Here is a 17,719-nt window from a genome sequence, read left to right on the forward strand (position 1 = left end):
AAGTTTCGAATATCTCCGATGTCGTCCACCCTCGGCGCCCGTTTTCTGGCGCAGAATCATGCGCTTTTTCCACCATCGAGACCAACGTGCACAACTATCCCTCAGGCCCGGGGCCCCCACCACAACCTCCCCCCGGCCGCTCCAGCCCGGCCCCGGCCGCTTCAGCACTGGCCATGGGCCGCTCCAGCCCCGCCCCCGGACCGCTCCAGTCCCACCTGAAGCCCGGGGTCAGTGCCTCTGCCCAGGTTGCGAGAAGGGGCAACGCCTTCACGCTCCTCCCACCACACCCCGCCCGGGAAAGAAGGGGGACCCTACCCCAAGGACGCGGAGGCGCTGTGGCGGGAGAGGAAGCCCCGGAGCTGAAGCGAATATGAATGCTGAGTTGATGCCCTGGAAATTGGTTATTAAACCAACACGTCACCCCGCTGCCCAGATGTTTTCTGCTCTGGCCGGGCCTTCCCCGCGGGACCCTCAGCCCTGCTTCCCCGCAGGTGACGAGGCTGGCCTCCCGGTGCCGTCAGCACCCCTCGCCCCCGCCCCGCCCTGAGTGAGGGCGCTCAGCCACCTTCCAGCCACCTTCCAGCGCCCACCTCCAGATCAGGGCACCCGGTCTCGCTGGGAGAGTTAACAGTATGGTGTGCAGGCTTAAGCTCTAGGATAATCACAACTTTTAAAAAACGTGCATAACTAAAAGAGAAAGAAACTTTAAGCATATGGACAGCTTTTCAACCTCCGTGTGTTTTCCAGTGTACTTAATGTACATGTTCTTTTGTAATCAAAATTTAACAAATAGGTATCATTTTTTAAAAATATATTTTTATTGATTTCAGAGAGGAAGGGAGAGGGAGGTAGAAACATCAATGATGAGAGTCATTGATCGGCTGCCTCCTGCACGCCCCCTACTGGGGATGGACTCCACAACCCAGGCATGTGCCCTTGACTGGCATTGAACCCAGGACCCTTCAGTCCGCAGGCCAGCGCTCTGTCCACTGAGCCAAACCAACTAGGGCAACAAATAGGTATCATTTTTAAGGGACTAGTTCTATAGTCCATTTAAGTCTAGAAACATATTGTGAACATACAGGCCAGGTGGTCGGTGCATTACAGGTGCTGGGTCACGTGGCAGACCTGCTAGCCTGTGTGGAGAACGCCAGCAGCCCTGCTGGTGCGTCTCAGCCAGCATCTTCTCCACCAATAAAAAGCAAGGGGGTGTCCAGCACAATCCTTCAGGGCTTATTTTCTCATGATACTGAATTACCTTTATAGCCAAAATGAAAATTGACTATTGAAATAATTTTCCATATGATTCCACCAAAGCTTTCATTCTCACTGATAATTGACTAAATTCCCTCTCTCCCTCCCCCCCCCCCTCTCTTACTGTGAGGAGCAAGTTTATTCACTGGAGGTCCATCTCAAGCATGAAACACAGCCCAAAACCATCATTTAAACCATTGGAGAATGTATTTGAAACTACTCTACTCCCCTCTTGATTTCTGTAAGTGAAAACAGATCCTGGCCAACAGGAGGATGAAGGTATAGGAGGTGATCATGATTCCCAAGAAGAGAAGTCCCAAGCCTGACAAGATCACTATGTGAACAACAATGTAAACGGAGCCCCTTTAGGATGGAGCTGGGCTGCCAGGCCAGGGGAACGTGTTGTGCATCTTCCACCTCAACCAGGGGAACGTCCAACAGGGCAGATGCCACATCTCCATCCCAATTATCTATTGAATAATAATAACAATAAAATAAAGTACCATAGCCTGGCTGGTTTGGCTCAGTGGATGGAGCATTGGCCTGTGGACCGAAGGGTCCCAGGTTCAATTCTGGTCGGGGGCACATGCCTGGGTTGCAGGCTCAGTCCAACGTGCAAGAGGCAGCCAATCGATGATTCCCTCTCATCATTGATGTTTCTATCTCTCTCTTCCTCTCCCTTCTTCTCTGAAATCAATAAAAATATATTTAGAAAAAATAAATATAAATAAATAAATAAAGTACCATAATCTCACCTGGCATGGCTCAGTGGTTGAGCGTCGACCTATGAACCAGGAGGTCACGGTTCGATTCCTGGTCAGGGCACATGCCTGGGTTGCAGGCTTGATCCCCGGTGTGGGGCGTGCAGGAGGCAGCCAATCAGTGATTCTCATCATTGATGTTTCTATCTCTCTGTCCCTCTCCCTTCCTCTCTGAAATCAATAAGAATATATTTTAAGAAAATAAAAATAAAATGGGCTAAAATAACCTTTGAACTGGACCTAGGACAACATTGTATCCCAAAGAACTGTTTGCAAACATACCAGGAAAGCAGTCATTCGACTACTGAACTGAAAATGCAAAGCATTGTTTAGAAGTAGCATCGCTGCTGCTGTCTGACCAGTGGACGTGCCTTCCTCCCACGGATGTCGTTGTCCCCTTCCCTTTCCCATAAACCCGTGGTGTTGTCTCCTACCTGAACCGGTGATTCCCGAATAGCGCTTCTCCTTTGTCGTCTCTCCCTCTGAAGGCCCCTCTGTGGTTAGGCGAACAGCTAAGTGCACTGTTTCCACAGACGTCCCCGCTAGGAATATGTCTCTGCCGTTGTCACCGACAAGAGCAGGTTCTCTGGAGCCATGCTGCTCAGCGGACGTCCTGCCACGAGGGAGAGGTCCTACCGCGCCCGTCCGGTAGCGTCATCACGAGACTCACGTGCCTGCTGAGCTCTTGAAATCTGGCTAAAGACTTGAATTTTTCATGTTTTTTCTTGTTAATTAATGTATTTTAAATAGCCACACGTGGACAGCAGCCACCACCCTGGACAGTGCTGTTCTAGAACAAAGCAATTCCTCTATGGTCCCCAAGCATGTCCTACCCTATTTTAAGAAATGTTGGGCAGACATAAAATCTCTGGACACAGTATTTTCCCCAAAGTCTCCTCTGAGCTCCTGAGCAGGCAGCTGCTGTAGCTTTGCAGGCGGAGCATGTTACAGTGACTGTCATCCCTGTCTACCAGCACGAGCCATCACGGAAGTGGAAGCTCTGGGCGGACAGAACGGGCTTGGGAGTAACCAACCTTCGCCTTGCCATTCCCATGCCCGGCTGACCCAACCGGAAAAGGACCAGGTCGAACGAACTGTACACCACAATGCGCTTCATCAGACTTGCCCCATGCCTGGTGCAGACTGGATCGCCTCGGATTCTTTTGTCCACTTGTTTCCGGACCCTTAGGAGCCCACGGCGCTCTACCTGTTCCTCTCCCCGCCTCCCAACAACTCTCCCCTGAATACGACTCCCTCCTGATCGCAATGCCTGATGTTGTGTCCCTGTTGTGACTCAACCCTGGAACGCCCAGAATGGCTTAGTGCGTTGCATGTGTTACAAGCACTCTCCTGGTGCCAGTGTGCCTTCCAGGTGCCTGGGGAGGCACTAAAGGCTTGTCCGGTTTATCAAAAGGAGGACTTTATGGGCTGAGACTGGGAAGGGCTTTGAGTCACTGCTGCCTGGAATGCTGAAAAGTAGGTCAGGTGTCATCAGGCAAATCCAGATAAATTGGTGAGTTGGGGGACTTAACCCACTTATATATTAACACTAGAGACCCAGTGCGTGAATTCGTGCACGGGTGAGGTCCGGCCAGCCCGGCCCCAATTGGAGTGGATCGGGGCTGGGCCTGTTGGGAGGAGGAGGTGGCAGGAGGTTGGCTGGCAAGCCCCGCCCCCTATTGGGGTGGGGGGGTGCAATCAGGGGCAGGCCAGCAGGGGGGAGCACCTCCAGGCCTATTGTGGTGGGGCAGGCTGATGGGCGGGGGGGAGTTGGCTGGGGGAGAAGGGAGGGTGTGGTTGGCCAGCCGGCCCTGCTCCTGATTGGGATGTGAGAGTCACATTAGGGGCAGGCTGGCAGGGGGGAGGGGCCTTGAGGTTGGCTGGCTGGCCCCACCCCCTGATTGGGCTGGTTCGCTGGCCACAGTGGGCATCATAGCGACCAGTCGTTACGGTTGTTATGGTCGCTGGCTTTTATATATATAGATTTGTAGTTAACTCCATACCATCACAGCTATGAGGTCATTGGGGCTTTTTCTCTCATAAAAGCTGAATAAACTTTGGGGGTCATTTGTGCCATTACACTCAGTTTATTTAATAACTAAGTGAATTGGTCTATTTTTGGATATTATTTTTATCTAGACTTAATTCTGTGCCTTCCACCCATGATTGGTTTTGCTGGCTCCCCACACAGAAAGCTTAGAAAGGTCTGTGTGTGTAGTTTCCTGACTGCAAGCAGCCAGCGCCGGCCTGGCTAACTCTAGCCCACAGGGGAGGTGCTGCACCGGATCAAAGAAACAGCTGGGAATCTGGCCTGGCCAGGGCAGGACTGGGCACTCACTGTCAGGGACCTGGGAAGGAGAAGCTCGTCTGTCGTTTTCCTAGGGAGCTACCGCTGGGAAAGAATAAGTTGCAATTATTATTTGTATATGTTTGCATTGACTTCAGAGAGAGGAAGGGAGAGGGAGAGAGAAACATCAATGATGAGAATCGTGGATCAGCTGCCTCCTGCACACCCCTCACTGGGGATTGAGCCTGCAACCCAGGCATGTGCCCTGACCTGACCGGGAATCAAACTGAACTCCTGGTTCATAGGCTGATGCTCAACCACTGCGCCACACTGGGCCCTGCTGGTTGTAATTACTTCTGTTTTTCTATCCATTTGTCTCTCTTCAGAGGCAAAGAGGAGGGGAGGGGAGGCAGCTGCACCTACACACACTGCCCTGGTGCAGCACCATGTCCAGAAGCAGGGGCGGGGCAGTGGACAGCCACCATCACAGAAATGCCCATTACGGCCTCGTTTCTGATCAAGCCCTTTTCATGGCTTTTCCCAGAAGGCACCATCCCCCTATTCGTCAATACACCCCGCTTTTCCCTCCACCACGATCCGGCCCAGTAGTGTGCCTGGCAGCTACACTGCCCTCCCCGGAAAGCCTATCCTGCCCGCGCCCTTTGAGGGCTTCCCTTTGAGGCTGGGAAGTCCTGGCTCGCAGGCAGCAGGCCACTGCCTCACCGCCTCACCTGCGGGTGGGGGCAGAACGCACCACCAGAGCGGGGCCACCTGGCATGGACATCGTTTTGAGCTGAAGACAATCCAGGCCTCACAGACTCAGAGTGCTTCCCTCCCCCTTGGCCACTGAGGGATAGAGGCCTCTCCCAGGAGCGCTGCTGCGAGAGGCAGCTTCTTAGATCAGAGACTCACCTGCAGGGCCGGGCAGGGGCTGGCACCATCGCTCACCGCTTGGAAGCATCTGCTCGCTGCTCTTCCTGTGGGTGATCTCCCTCCCTGCTGAAGCCCAGGACCCCACCCCCTCATCTAGCTCAGGGTGGCAGACAAGCCTGTCAGCCCATCTCTGTATGGGGCTCCAGTAGGTACAAAATTTGTTCTCGTTAGTCTGTCAATCAGCCAAAGAACCGAGAAGGGAAGAAGGAAGTTTCCTGCCCCTGTAAGCTCCAACCACTCCCCGCCCCGCCCCACAGCGCCGGTACTGCTGGCAGCTCCTCTCTGGGCGCAGGCTGGCTCCCACGGCTCTCACCTGCAGGTCCCCAGGTGGAGCGAACCAAATCCAGCGATTCCCTTCCATGGGCCCTTCTCGACCTTACAGACCACCCGCATGAGTCCTGGCGTTTGTTTCTAGGCTTCACTCCCAGATGCCCCGACCGGTCCTCATGCTCCTACCGGTCACGCCATCCTCATACCCAGTGTGCACTTTGCTCTCAGAACACAGCACCTTCTAGTTGTTAGATGGGATGCCACTCGATTCATGAATCACTTCATAAAGCCAATTACATCTTCAAGTGCACTTGGTTGAATTTGGCTCTTTAACACTGTGATACGTGGTAAGAAAAAAGGTGCTATGTGCCATAAGCTGGATCTATTGTGCTTTGTTAGAAGGTTGTGCTGGGCACTGTTCTGTTACATTTTACTGGGGTACTTTTCAGGTTGGAGTTGAAACTCTGAGAGGCCACTGAGAGGGAGGGCTGCTTAGCAGTTGGGACTTGAGGCCAGAGGGGATAGGCGGCCTTTCAGTAAGAGCATAAGTGGCTTGATGAGGTGTCTCCAATCAGGTAACTGATAGAATTCACCACGAAGGGATTGCAATGTATGCATTGGGGTAAGGAAGGAGTGACACAAAATTATTTACATTTTTTGGATAATGACCCTGATCAGCGTGGCTTAGTGGTTGAGCATTGGCCTCTGGTCATATGTACCTGGTCAGGGCATATGCCCAGGTTATGGGCTCAAATCCCAGTGGGGGGAGCGTGTAGGAGGCAGCCAATCAATGGTTCTTTCTCATCATTGATATTTCTCTCTCCCCCTCTCCCTTCTTCCCTGAAATCAATAAAAATATATTTTTAAGAAATGGCCTGGCTGGTTTGGCTCACTGGATAGAGCGTCGGCCTGGGGACTGAAGGGTCCCAGGTTCGATTCCGGTCGGGGGCATGTACCTTGGTTGTGGGCACACCCCCAGTGGGGGATGTGCAGGAGGCAGCTGATCGATGCTTCTCTCTCATCGATGTTTCTAACTCTCTATCCCTCTTCCTTCCTCTCTGTAAAAAATCAATAAAATATATTTAAAAAAAAAAAAAAAAAGAAATGTCCTTACAGCCCAGCCAGTGTGACTCAGTGGTTGAGTGTTGACCATGCACCAAGAGGTCACTGTTTCAATTCCATTGGGGCATGATGTTTCTCTCTCCCTTTCCTCTTTCTCTTAAAAAAAAATTTTTTTTTGAAAAACGTCCTTACAAAGAGGTCCTGGTGTGCTGCAGCCCAGGGCCAGAGAGCCAGCGGCACTTAGTAGGTGTTTCTCTGGGAAATAGGGCTATGGCAGGAGCTGCTTCATTTGGTGTGAATGCCAAATACAGAAATGCCAACGGGAACACGGACTAGGAAAACACTTGGGTGAGCACCTCTCTTTACAATGTCGACATGAGTTGGCAAATGCTATTATGTCACAAGTCTGAGAAAATGTAAGGCCTCTGTGTTCAGTTGCTTGGATGCCTCCTAAAGTAACAAAGAAGCGAGAGCACGAGGCATTATGCTGCAGGAAGTTTACTGATACATTACGCGTGGTGGCAGACTCCACCTTGAACGTCGACTCAGACAGCCTCGTTTTCAGCATCTGTGAGGAATGATGTAAGGAGTGAATTTATAAGTTCAATCACAAACCTGAACATGTGAAATGAGATCAGAAATGCAAGGAACACCCTCCTGCTGCCACTAAGCTCTTAACCTAATCGGTTTCCTGTGCGTTTGCACTGAATAGCCTAGCATTTCATGCTGAACACACTGCATTTTAGTGGAGTTTGACAATTCCACTGCAAGCCTCAGCTGGGATAAATAAGAACGCACACCGCTTTAGGCTGTATTAGTAACTGCAACTACCTCCTTAAACACAGACCTGCAGCTCCTGACCCTGTGAGTGAACCCAGCTGTTGTCCATCGGATGCTGAGCTCGAGCTCTCGCAGGCTGTACCTGAGCTCGTGGTGTTCCCTCATCTCTCTGCTTCTAAGCTGCCTCCTGGTTGTAACCCTTCCCCACGTGGCAGCCAGCGGGACCTATCACTGTCCTGGCTCCTCACTCGATCCAGACCTCCTTTCTGGGTGTGCAGGGGCTTCAGCTGCAGGCCCCTGACCTGTGGTGCCTCGAAGCTCTCCGGTTTCCTCGTGCGCCTGCCATCTCACTGGGCCCTTGCAGGGCGGACACTCCCATCGCTCTCCAGCCCTAGGTCTGTCTGTGGCCCTTTGCAGGGCAGGCTCCCTCAGCCTTAGGCAGCAGCTTATGAGCCTGATGGCGAGCCTGTATGGTTCCTTGTTCCTCAAACTGCTCAGCCCTCTGTACTGGTTCCCTGTTTGAGTTGCTCTTTAATACGCCCGTGGCGGGAGGGACTCGCACTGGCATTTTAAGTGACAGATAAAACCCGCATCTTCGTGTAGGTCCACTCTGGCTCCTTAGCTCCCTCACGTTTCCAACCTGTCCTCTGCTGTGACTATTCTCTCTCTGAGGGAACAAGTCTGACCACACTGGCTGGGCACGCCATCACAATCTCCCAGCCCTGCCTGGCTCTCCAGCTGTCCCGAGGCTTGTCCCCACCCTGAAACACGCCCACTGGTAGATTCCCACCGAAGGCTGTCCTTTTAAAAAACAATCCATGCCCTTTTGGAGCGCCTTCCATGGGAGCTACACACGCCGACAGGCATTCAGAGTGAGGGTGCTGAGGGCTGTGCCAGGCCCTGACCCTCGGTGGGCCGTTGGGTGCGTGCACTGCTGTGCCCCCATCAGTGGAGACCATCTCATTGAGTCAGAGAATACTCCAACTCTCTGCACATCTCAATTCAATTCAATGTTTTAAGAATTCTCAGTCTCCAGGTCAACAAATGAGAGTGCTGAAAACCAAATGTGCGAAGGCCCACCGTGGGGGATTACCTGTGGCATTAGGGTTCTGCTCTGCGGACATTGGCAGTAGTCAGGGTTATCTCTCCAGCAATACCGTAACTTCCAAAGGGGGTACGTTTGTCACCAGATCCTGAACACTTTTTGGCTACATCTTCTACCGGGATAGCGAGAGAAAGGAAAACTGGGCTCTGTGGCCGGGGACCTTCTTGTCCACTGGAAGGAGGACTAGCACTCTGGGCATGTCGGGGGAGTTTCTGGAATTTCTGATCTGCAGGAACGGCAATGGGCACTTGGACTGTCGCGTATCTCTTCAGGGTATCTGACTGGGACACGACCGCGTGCCCGGGAAGCGGCTTCCAGTCCTGCGCTTCCTGGACATTGGCGCCTACTAGGATAAAAGGCGGGGCACTGGCCTTCTTGCTGTCGTCCATCATCACGTAAGTTGGAGAAGTGACTTTCGGTGGACTCTGCAGATCCTTAGCATTAGGTAAATAGAGGGTGGCCTGGGGGAAAGGCCCAGGTGCAGGTGGCGGTGATGGGCGGCTTGGTTGATTCATATCAGTTAGACAGTAAAGGGTCCACGTGTTAGAATATGGTGGTGGCTGTCCTGCTTCGCTTGTTGCTATTGCTATAAAACAAAAATTTGCAGGCGTTAAAGGTTTGGTCTCTGTATCAGGCGCTATGCACAGAACTATCTTTGTAAATGTTTTACGAATAGATGAACAGCTGTAGTAACATGTGCCATAAAGCATGCTAGAGAGAGGGCTCTGTAAATTGTGTTTGGCAGCATGAAGGGAGTCTCCACAGCAGGAGGCGGAGCAGGGCTGCGAGGGCACGTGGGGGGACCGGCTGTGAGGAAAGCGGCCCCTTCCAAGTGGCTGTTTCCAGGGGCTTCAGCTGCAGACGTGGCTGCCTCAGGGCCCTCGAGGGGAAATGGGACTGAGAGAATCCACTAGACAGTGGGTGAAGCCACGGAGAAAAGATGACTGCATCTGCATAATAATTTTTTCTTGACTAAAAAATCTGAGCCGGCATGGCTCAGTGGTTGCGTATCAACCTATGAACCTGGAGGTCACAGTTCAATTCCCAGTGAGGGCACATGCCTGGGTTGGGGCTCTATCCCCAGTGTGGGGTGTTTCTCTCTCATCACAGACCTTTCCATCTCTCTCCCACTCTCCCTTCCTCTTTCTGAAATCAATAAAAATGTTGTTGTTTTTTAAAAAAAAAGTCTGCACGAGGTGTCGTCTTTTGGTCACATAATCCAGTATCTCTGCCTTTTCACAGGCACCCTTCTCTCCCATTAACCTGTCACTCAATCTAGGACTCCAACCCCGGGGAGCAAGGCTTGAACCCACAAATCCTCGCGGGCATACGGCTGGTCAGTCCCACAGGTTCTTTAAGGAAAGAGGCCTGGGTGTGCTGTCCACCTGCTTGTGCCAAGGACTAGCTAATGGGGTGGACTCACCGACAGACAGCGCTGAGTCCTGGGAGCTGGGCGGAGGGGAGGCTCCTGAGGGGAGAGCTGCCTGGCCCGGGTGTGGGAGGCTCACCTGCGGGCACTGTCCCTGTGTCCCTGTGCAGCTTCTCTTCCCCAGAAAACACCTCCACTGCGCACAGGGTCACGCTGGTGTGTCTCCCACAGCTCCCGACCTTTGCTACTTCCTGGAGCTCATTTGAAACACACATCAGCCACGCCTTCGGTGCTTTGTTCAAGAGCCCTGGGCGCCCACGGGGAAGAGCCCAGCACCTGAGAGCAGTGCCTCGGTGTGGAGTGCTGCTCGAGCCACAGGTGCGCTGCCTCCCGTGGCCACTCCAGCCCTGGCCGCTGCCTTCCCAGCTGCACAGAGTCCCTGACATGCTGCCAGACAGAATTTAGGTCTAAACACCTGCTTTGTAAGCCATCATTTGGCTCTGGTAAGAGTCAACGTTGAGAGTCTGCAAAAGGCATGGAGAGGCTGGCTCCTGCTCATCCCGTCCACCCCATAGGGCGACGGGCCCTGACCGTGTGTGGACGGGCAGGAGGGAGCTGACCCAATGCCACCATCAGATGAGCTGGAGGCCAGGCGGGTCTGTGTCCAGGGAAGCAGTGGCTCCCACAGGCGAAGGCAGGTATGGGCTCTGTGAGGACGCTGAGAAGGGAGCCGTGCCCACTGCTCAGTGCCACCTGTCCTTCCGCTGCTGCCACCTCCCTGCTCTCCTGGGGACAGAGCCTAACCTAACCTGTCTTCCCTCCACGGCAGGAAGAACCAGGGCTCAGTCCAGCTCCCCAAACCTGGCTGCAGAGTCTCAGACGTGGGGCGAGAGCAGAGGCGAACACACCACCATGTATTCCACGTGCAATGCCACAGCCCAGGGAAGTGCACGGCTGCCGTGGGACCTTACCCTCCAAGCACGAGGTCAGGTGCCCCCGAGTGCAGGGCCACAGGGGCCATCCATGGGCACAGTCGACAGGCTCCGGTCCACTCCAATCTGTTCCGGGGGAGGCCACGCAAATGCTGAGGACCAAGGTCAGGCCCATTTCATGTCCCTCCAAAATCGCTCCGAAGAGTAATGTCTCCACAACAGCAGCACCTTTCCGTGGGTTTGGCATTTTAAAAACTATTTAAAATGAAGTCTGACCAATCTGCAGGGGCTGTTCCTAGACGGTTACCTGAAATACGACGCTGCCTGAAACGTGACTCCAGGCTATGTCTAAGGTGGTATCTATTTCTTACCTGGCTCCATCAAACCTGGTGCAGGTGCTGCCTCCCCTTCGGGTTCGATCTCTGGCGTTACTGAGGCACCTGAGTGCAAGGCTTCGGCAGCTTCCCCAGAGCCCACGGGTCTGACCTCTGCCTCCGGGGGGACGGAGTCTTCCTCCTGCCCGGCTTGGGCAGCTTCCCCAGAGCCCACTGGTCTGACCTCTGCCTCCGGAGGGGCGGAGTCCTCCTCCTGCCTGGCTTGGGCAGCTTCCCCAGAGCCCGTGGGTCTGACCTCTGCCTCCGGGGGGGCGGAGTCCTCCTCCTGCCTGGCTTGGGCAGCTTCCCCAGAGCCCCTGGGTCTGACCTCTGCCTCCGGGGGGGCGGAGTCTTCCTCCTGCCTGGCTTGGGCAGCTTCCCCAGAGCCCCTGGGTCTGACCTCTGCCTCTGGGGGGGCGGAGTCTTCCTTCTGCCCGGCTTGGGCAGCTTCCCCAGAGCCCCTGGGTCTGACCTCTGCCTCCAGGGGGGCGGAGTCTTCCTCCTGCCTGGCTTGGGCAGCTTCCCCAGAGCCCCTGGGTCTGACCTCTGCCTCTGGGGGGGCGGAGTCTTCCTTCTGCCTGGCTTGGGCAGCTTCCCCAGAGCCCCTGGGTCTGACCTCTGCCTCTGGGGGGGCGGAGTCTTCCTCCTGCCTGGCTTGGGCAGCTTCCCCAGAGCCCCTGGGTCTGACCTCTGCCTCCAGGGGGGCGGAGTCTTCCTCCTGCCTGGCTTGGGCAGCTTCCCCAGAGCCCCTGGGTCTGACCTCTGCCTCCGGGGGGGCGGAGTCTTCCTCCTGCCTGGCTTGGGCAGCTTCCCCAGAGCCCCTGGGTCTGACCTCCGCCTCCGGGGGGGCCAAGTCCTCCTCCTGCCCGGGAACTAGCGCAATGATCTCCACTTCAAGATGCAGAGATCTCTGAGAGCCTATGGCCTGGGCGGCGCCCTCTGGGTTCAGGGACTGTGCAAGCAGGCCTTTCAGAGAGGTGTCGGAGATCAGAATGGTTGCTTCTGCCTCCACCTGCACGGAGGGATGGTTTGCATCCTCCAATGGGGCAAGTGCTGCAGAACCCTCAGCTTTTTCAGGCCCGCCCGAGACTCTCTTTTCTATAAGAATGGCACTCTCTGGTGGTGACTGCTCAATCTCTTTAAGACTAACAATGTGATCGGAAAAAGCGATAACTACTTCTTCTGATGTTCGCTCCATATGAGTAACTGCTTCAATCACAGGCTTGTCGTTAAAGATAGATGAGATATGAGGGGTGGCCTTCCCCCCAGTGCCAGCCTGCCAGGACCCCCGAGGAGCTTGATCAAAGGCAGGGAGGTCTTGTTCATCCTGCAAGGAGGGTGAGGGAGCCGTTGCTGGTTCAGCCTGATCGTCTGTAGGCTTAGACCCCAAAGCTACATGGACAGAGGAGTGGCTTGCCACCTGCACTGCTACCCTCTCTCCAGAATTTGCTACAGAAGTGGTCACCACAGTGTCTTCAGCAACCTCTGAAGTCAGCACCTCGTTGGAAAAAACAGGCAAACTTGTTGCCACATCCACCATTAAAACTTCAGACTGATCAGAATGAGTAGATGAAACGTTACCTAACATCTGAGCAGCAAACTGAGCAGGGTCGGCGGGGACATAGGCAAACTCTGGTGGGATGTCAACCGGGGATGGTGACGAGGTGGGGGTAGTCTTGGGGGTGGATGGCTTGGGTGGACGGACTGCCTTGCTTGTGTCCTCCGGCGCTGGCTGCTGCTCAGCATACACGGACGGGAACTGCGTGGTCTTGTGGATGAACTGGGGTCCGAAGATGTGGTCCTCCTCCGTGTCCGTGGACTTCTCCACCCGGGTCGGCTCTTTGGGAACGGCAGCTGCTTCTTCTGGTTCTTTTATGAACTCTGGCTTCTTCTCTTCTGTCCTTTCTTCGCACCATTTCTCAACTGAAATAGCAGCCGGGGTTAGTAAGCGTACATCCCCAATGACACACATTAAAGAAGCAGCAACAGGCTAAACATTCACACGTCAATTCTATACACACGAGTACAGAAGAGCTTTGATTTTACATCATCTGCAATGTAGTGGGGAATGGAATGTGACTGCCCTGCTCTGCCCACTTCAAGACTCTCCCTCCGTCCATCTCCTGAAAAGTGAGTGATTCCGGTGGCATGACAACAAAGTCAACCAGCTGCCAACTCAGCTGGTCAGCACCTAAGGAAAGACACTAATGCTGCCTGGAAATGAGGAAGCTGGAACCTCAGTGGGAACAGCTGCCGATCCAACTGCCACACACAACCAGGGCGGGGACAGACTTCCCCCAGCCAGGAACACCCAGCCTCCCGCTGGTTTATGGAATGCCTTCCATTGTAATAAAGGCATTCCTCACATTAAAGAAACTGGCGTCTAAAGTTTAACGTAATGAACTGGAAACCTGGGACTACAGTATGTTTTTCTATTAGGAAACAACATCTATTCCTACCTAAAAGCAGTAGCCCCTGCTGGTGAGCTGGGGTAATGCAGCCAGTCCCCCTGACCCCGACAAAAAAGGAGCAAAAAAGAGATTTCTGGATCCCTGGGTGTACCCTCAGCAAGAGGGAAATTCCAGGAACGTCAAGGCAGCTGATGACCTAGAAACTCCTACAGCTGGACAACTGTAAGGTTGTTTCTGCTTGTCACCCACACGCCTGTGTGACCACCTGAGCTGTAACTACTTACTTCACCGGTAAAGCCTCTCTGCCTCTCCCTAATATTAGAATGAAACCTCTAGGACCCATCCTCTCATTGCGCATTTACTGAATTCATTATCTTAAGACTTAGGACGACTAGGAAAGATGGCCAGTGACAACAAACTTGTTTCCTAATTGTCTTCCAGCCTGGACTGCAGTTACACTACTGAGGTGGGGGAGGAGGGAGGTGGTTAAGCTTTTCTTTATAAAAAGGATCTTCCAAGGAGAGTGTTTATGCAGCTTTCCTATATATTATGTAGTTGAGTCTTTTTTTACTACAAAACCAATTCTCTTTGATTTGCTGTGCTTCCCTCAAGACAAATCCTCGGAAACCTGCTGGAGAGGGTTTGAGTCACAGCTCATACACTGTTGTAAGTCTCACTGTACCAAATGGCTTGCAATATACACTGAGTGGCCAGAATATTATGACCACCTGACATTTCTAGGCAAATTAGCTATAATTTCGCGCTGAAGTTGCTAGAGGGCCAGACCATTATAAATAGGGAAGCAGGTTGTTTACCACGACAGTAGAAGTGATTTTTTTCTGAAGATATGGGTAAACAATGCAGTTTAACAGCCTTTGAACGTGGGATATATATACACTAGGTGGCCAGATTATTATGGCCACCTGACATTTGTAGGCAAATTAGCCGTACACTGCATCGTATGGGATATGGAAGCCGAAGGCCTGTTCGAACACCTTTGCTGTCTGCAGTTACCAAGATAAAACGACTGTCCACAAGGATTGGACAGTCGAGCATTGGAAAAAAAGTCATGTGGTCTGATGAATCACGTTTCCAGTTGCATCATGCAGATGGCAGAGTGAGAATGTGGCGGAAACAGCATGAAATCATGCACCCCACATGCATGAGTACAACCCTTCAAGCTGGTGGGGGCAGTGTTATGGTTTGGGGCATGTTTTCCTGGCGTGATTTGGGCCCTTTAATTCGTATGGAACAATGTCTGAATAGCACAACATACCTAAGTATCGTTGCTGATCAAGTTCATCCTATCATGTTACTGGCGTATCCCAATGGAGATGGCTTCTTCCAACAAGACAATGCACCATGCCACGGTGCTTGTGTTGTGCAGGAGTGGTTTCAAGAACATGAGGGAGACTTTACCTTGCTTAGGTGGCCCCCACAATCACCAGATCTCAATCCAATTGAGAATTTGTGGGACGAAGTTAAAAGAGCCATCAGGCAGCTGGTTCCATAACCATCAAAACTCACAGAACTGGACAGTGCTATTCATCGGGCATGGTGTCAGATTCCTCGCATCACCTTACAACATCTTGTGGAGTCAATTACAAGAAGAATCGCCCCAGTATTGAAGGCAAAAGGTGGCCCAACGAAGTACTGATAGGGGGGTCATAATAATCTGGCTGCTCAGTGTGTGTGTGTGTGTGTGTGTGTATATACACGTGGTATATATATATATATATATATATATATATACGCACACACACACACATATATATGCCACGTTCAAAGGTTGTTAAATCACATTCTTTACACTCAGTGTACGTTTCCTACTTTTGCCTTTTTAAGATTGAGAACCTTCCAAAATGTCAGTCCTAGATTTAATAAATAAACCTAATCCAATAATAAAAAATAAAGCATCAGTTTATTTCAACATAAAGTGCAATTATTTAGAGAGAAAACGTTTGTGGGCATCTTAAGTTTGAATGTGTGCTATTGCTAATCAATAACTTATTACTAATATTATTGTGCTATTACCACTTGTGGTACTTACATTTAATCTGATGAAATTGTCTAACCAGATCTTTTATATCCAGAGGAATGTTCCCTGAGGAAATAAATACAGGAAATCAGAAACAAAAAATTCCCCAACTTAAATGCTTTTTTGCAGAAACAAATATATAATCCTATATAATAAAGGCTAATATGCAAGTCAACTGAACAGCAGAATGACTGGTCGCTATGACGTACACTGACCACCAGGGGGCAGATGCTCAATGTAGGACAGTGATGGTGAACCTTTTGAGCTCGGCGTGTCAGCATTTTGAAAAACCCTAACTTAACTCTGGTGCCATGTCACATACAGAAACTATTTGATATTTGCAACCATAGTAAAACACTTATATTTTTGATATTTATTTTATATATTTAAATGCCATTTACCAAAGAAAAATCAACCAAAAAAATGAGTTCACGTGTCACTTCTGACATGCGTGTCATAGGTTCGCCATCACTGACGTAGGAGCTGCCCCCTGGTGGTCAGTGAGCTCCCATAGGGGGAGCACCGCTCAGCCAGACACCCGGTTCACTGCTGGTGAGTGCTGAGGCAGTGGTGGGAGCCTCTCCTGCCTCTGTGGCAGCACCAAGGATGAGTGACTGACAGCTTAGGCCCACTCTCCACGAGCGGGCCTAAGCCATCAGTCGGACATCCCCTGAGGGCTCCTGGACTTCAAGAGGGTGCTGGCTGGGCTGAGGGACCCTCCGAGTGCATGAATTTCGTGCACCGGGCCTCTAGTCTATGATATATCTGTCATATTAATAAAAGCATTCCTCAATTTAAAGAAACTGTGTATAAAGTTTTAACTCAATGAATTAGAAAACTAGAATTATAGGATGTTTTTGTATTAGGAAATATCATCTATTCCAACCTAAATATGGTAGCACCTGCCTTCTCTAAACACAATAAGTTCTTTGAAATAAAATGCTGCAAACTGGGTGATGTTGGGTGGGTTGGTCTTGAGGACGGCTCTGCTGACTCCCTCGAGCAGCGTCTTGAGGCCGTAAGGTACGACAAGTCTGGGCTTTGTAGAGAACATCTTGGCAGGATGTCTGTAATCTCAACTAGAGCGAAGAAAAACAAAGTCGGACAGTTTATTAGTGCTTCTTCAGGTATTTCTTATGAGTTAACGATAGTTTCTAAGATCAAATCTATCTCCATTAAGATTATTAACTTTAGTTCTAATCTCTCAGTATTTATTTTGGAAAAATGGGCTAATTCTTATGGTAGTTTTTAAAAAAATCAAGTTACCAATAGCTTTTCATGTGCAGGTAAGCAATTTAGTGCTGTTGATAGAAAACCCTAGGGGCAGTCCTGCCAGGAGCTCCAGGATGATATTAAACACAAAGAACAAACAAACAAAAAACCCAAATGAAACCTGTTTCTGTAAAAAAAAAAACCTATTTCAGTAAATATTTTGTGCAAGAAAATTTCAAGAGAAAGATATTAAGCTCATTTATCTGTATCCAATCATCCTTCCAAGCCACATGGGCACTGGCTTTTCTGAACATTCAGGGTTATAAAGCAGGGTTTCTACAAGAAACATCTGCCTTAGTTTTAATTCTCATCTGAGGAGATGTTTTATTTTAGAGAGGAAGAGAGGGAGGGAAGAGGATGGAAATGGGGGTGGGGGGGCGGGAAGAGAAACGATGTGAGAACCATCAATCAGTTGCCCCCCATACTCCTCCAAACTGGGGACTGGAGATAGAATCTGCAGCCCAGGTATGTGACCTGGTTGGGAATTGAACCCAAAACCTTTTGATGTATGGGATGACACTCCAACCAACTGAGCCACCTGGCCAGGACAAGACACCCCCACCCACCCCTCATTTTTCTAAATATATCCCCAGGCACATTGATCATATTTAAGTATACATATTTTAGCTTTAAATTATTTGTAATCCTCACCTGAGGATATTTTTCCATTGCTTCCCCCACCCCCCACCCCCCCACCCCCACCCCCACCCCCGGCCCAGAGAGTGGAGGAAAGGGAGAAAGAGAGAGGATCATCAATGTGAGAGTGCCAGATCAGCTGGTTGTCTCCCACACATACCCCGGGGTACGGGGAGGGAGACAGCCACAACACCTTCAGTGCTTGGGCCTACACTCACTTAGCAATACAGGCCAG

At 51.4% G+C, this 17,719-nt stretch overlaps 2 protein-coding genes across 5 annotated transcripts in view; both read right to left on the minus strand.

Moving 5' to 3' along the window:
- The window catches only part of OSBPL1A (oxysterol binding protein like 1A), a 76,880-nt gene extending 73,643 nt beyond the window's left edge, over positions 1 to 3,237 (minus strand). The window contains exon 1 of one of the 3 annotated variants that reach the window (XM_006104454.3): positions 2,450 to 3,237. The gene's annotated coding sequence lies outside the window, so the exon portion shown is untranslated. The remainder of the gene's footprint in view (positions 1 to 2,449) is intronic. The other 2 variants (XM_023745722.1, XM_023745723.1) reach the window with 2 other exon arrangements.
- Positions 3,238 to 7,049: 3,812 nt separating this feature from the next.
- CABYR (calcium binding tyrosine phosphorylation regulated) lies at positions 7,050 to 16,994 on the minus strand. Of its 2 annotated transcripts, XM_014446800.2 has the most exons (6): positions 16,843 to 16,994; positions 16,483 to 16,655; positions 15,589 to 15,642; positions 12,709 to 13,050; positions 8,441 to 9,038; positions 7,050 to 7,135 (listed from the first exon to the last, which is right to left on the minus strand). In XM_014446800.2, the coding sequence occupies exons 2-5, from the start codon at positions 16,628 to 16,630 to the stop codon at positions 8,449 to 8,451; spliced, it is 1,134 nt and encodes a 377-aa protein (XP_014302286.1). In that variant the 5' UTR covers positions 16,631 to 16,655; positions 16,843 to 16,994; the 3' UTR covers positions 7,050 to 7,135; positions 8,441 to 8,448. The 2 variants fall into 2 exon arrangements, with proteins under 2 accessions (XP_014302286.1, XP_014302285.1); XM_014446799.2 differs by lacking the exons at positions 12,709 to 13,050; positions 15,589 to 15,642; positions 16,483 to 16,655; positions 16,843 to 16,994 and adding an exon at positions 11,125 to 12,701.
- Positions 16,995 to 17,719: the final 725 nt, after the last annotated feature.

Source organism: Myotis lucifugus, unplaced genomic scaffold, assembly GCF_000147115.1.
Source record: "Myotis lucifugus unplaced genomic scaffold, Myoluc2.0 scaffold_574, whole genome shotgun sequence".
NCBI lineage: Eukaryota > Metazoa > Chordata > Mammalia > Chiroptera > Vespertilionidae > Myotis > Myotis lucifugus.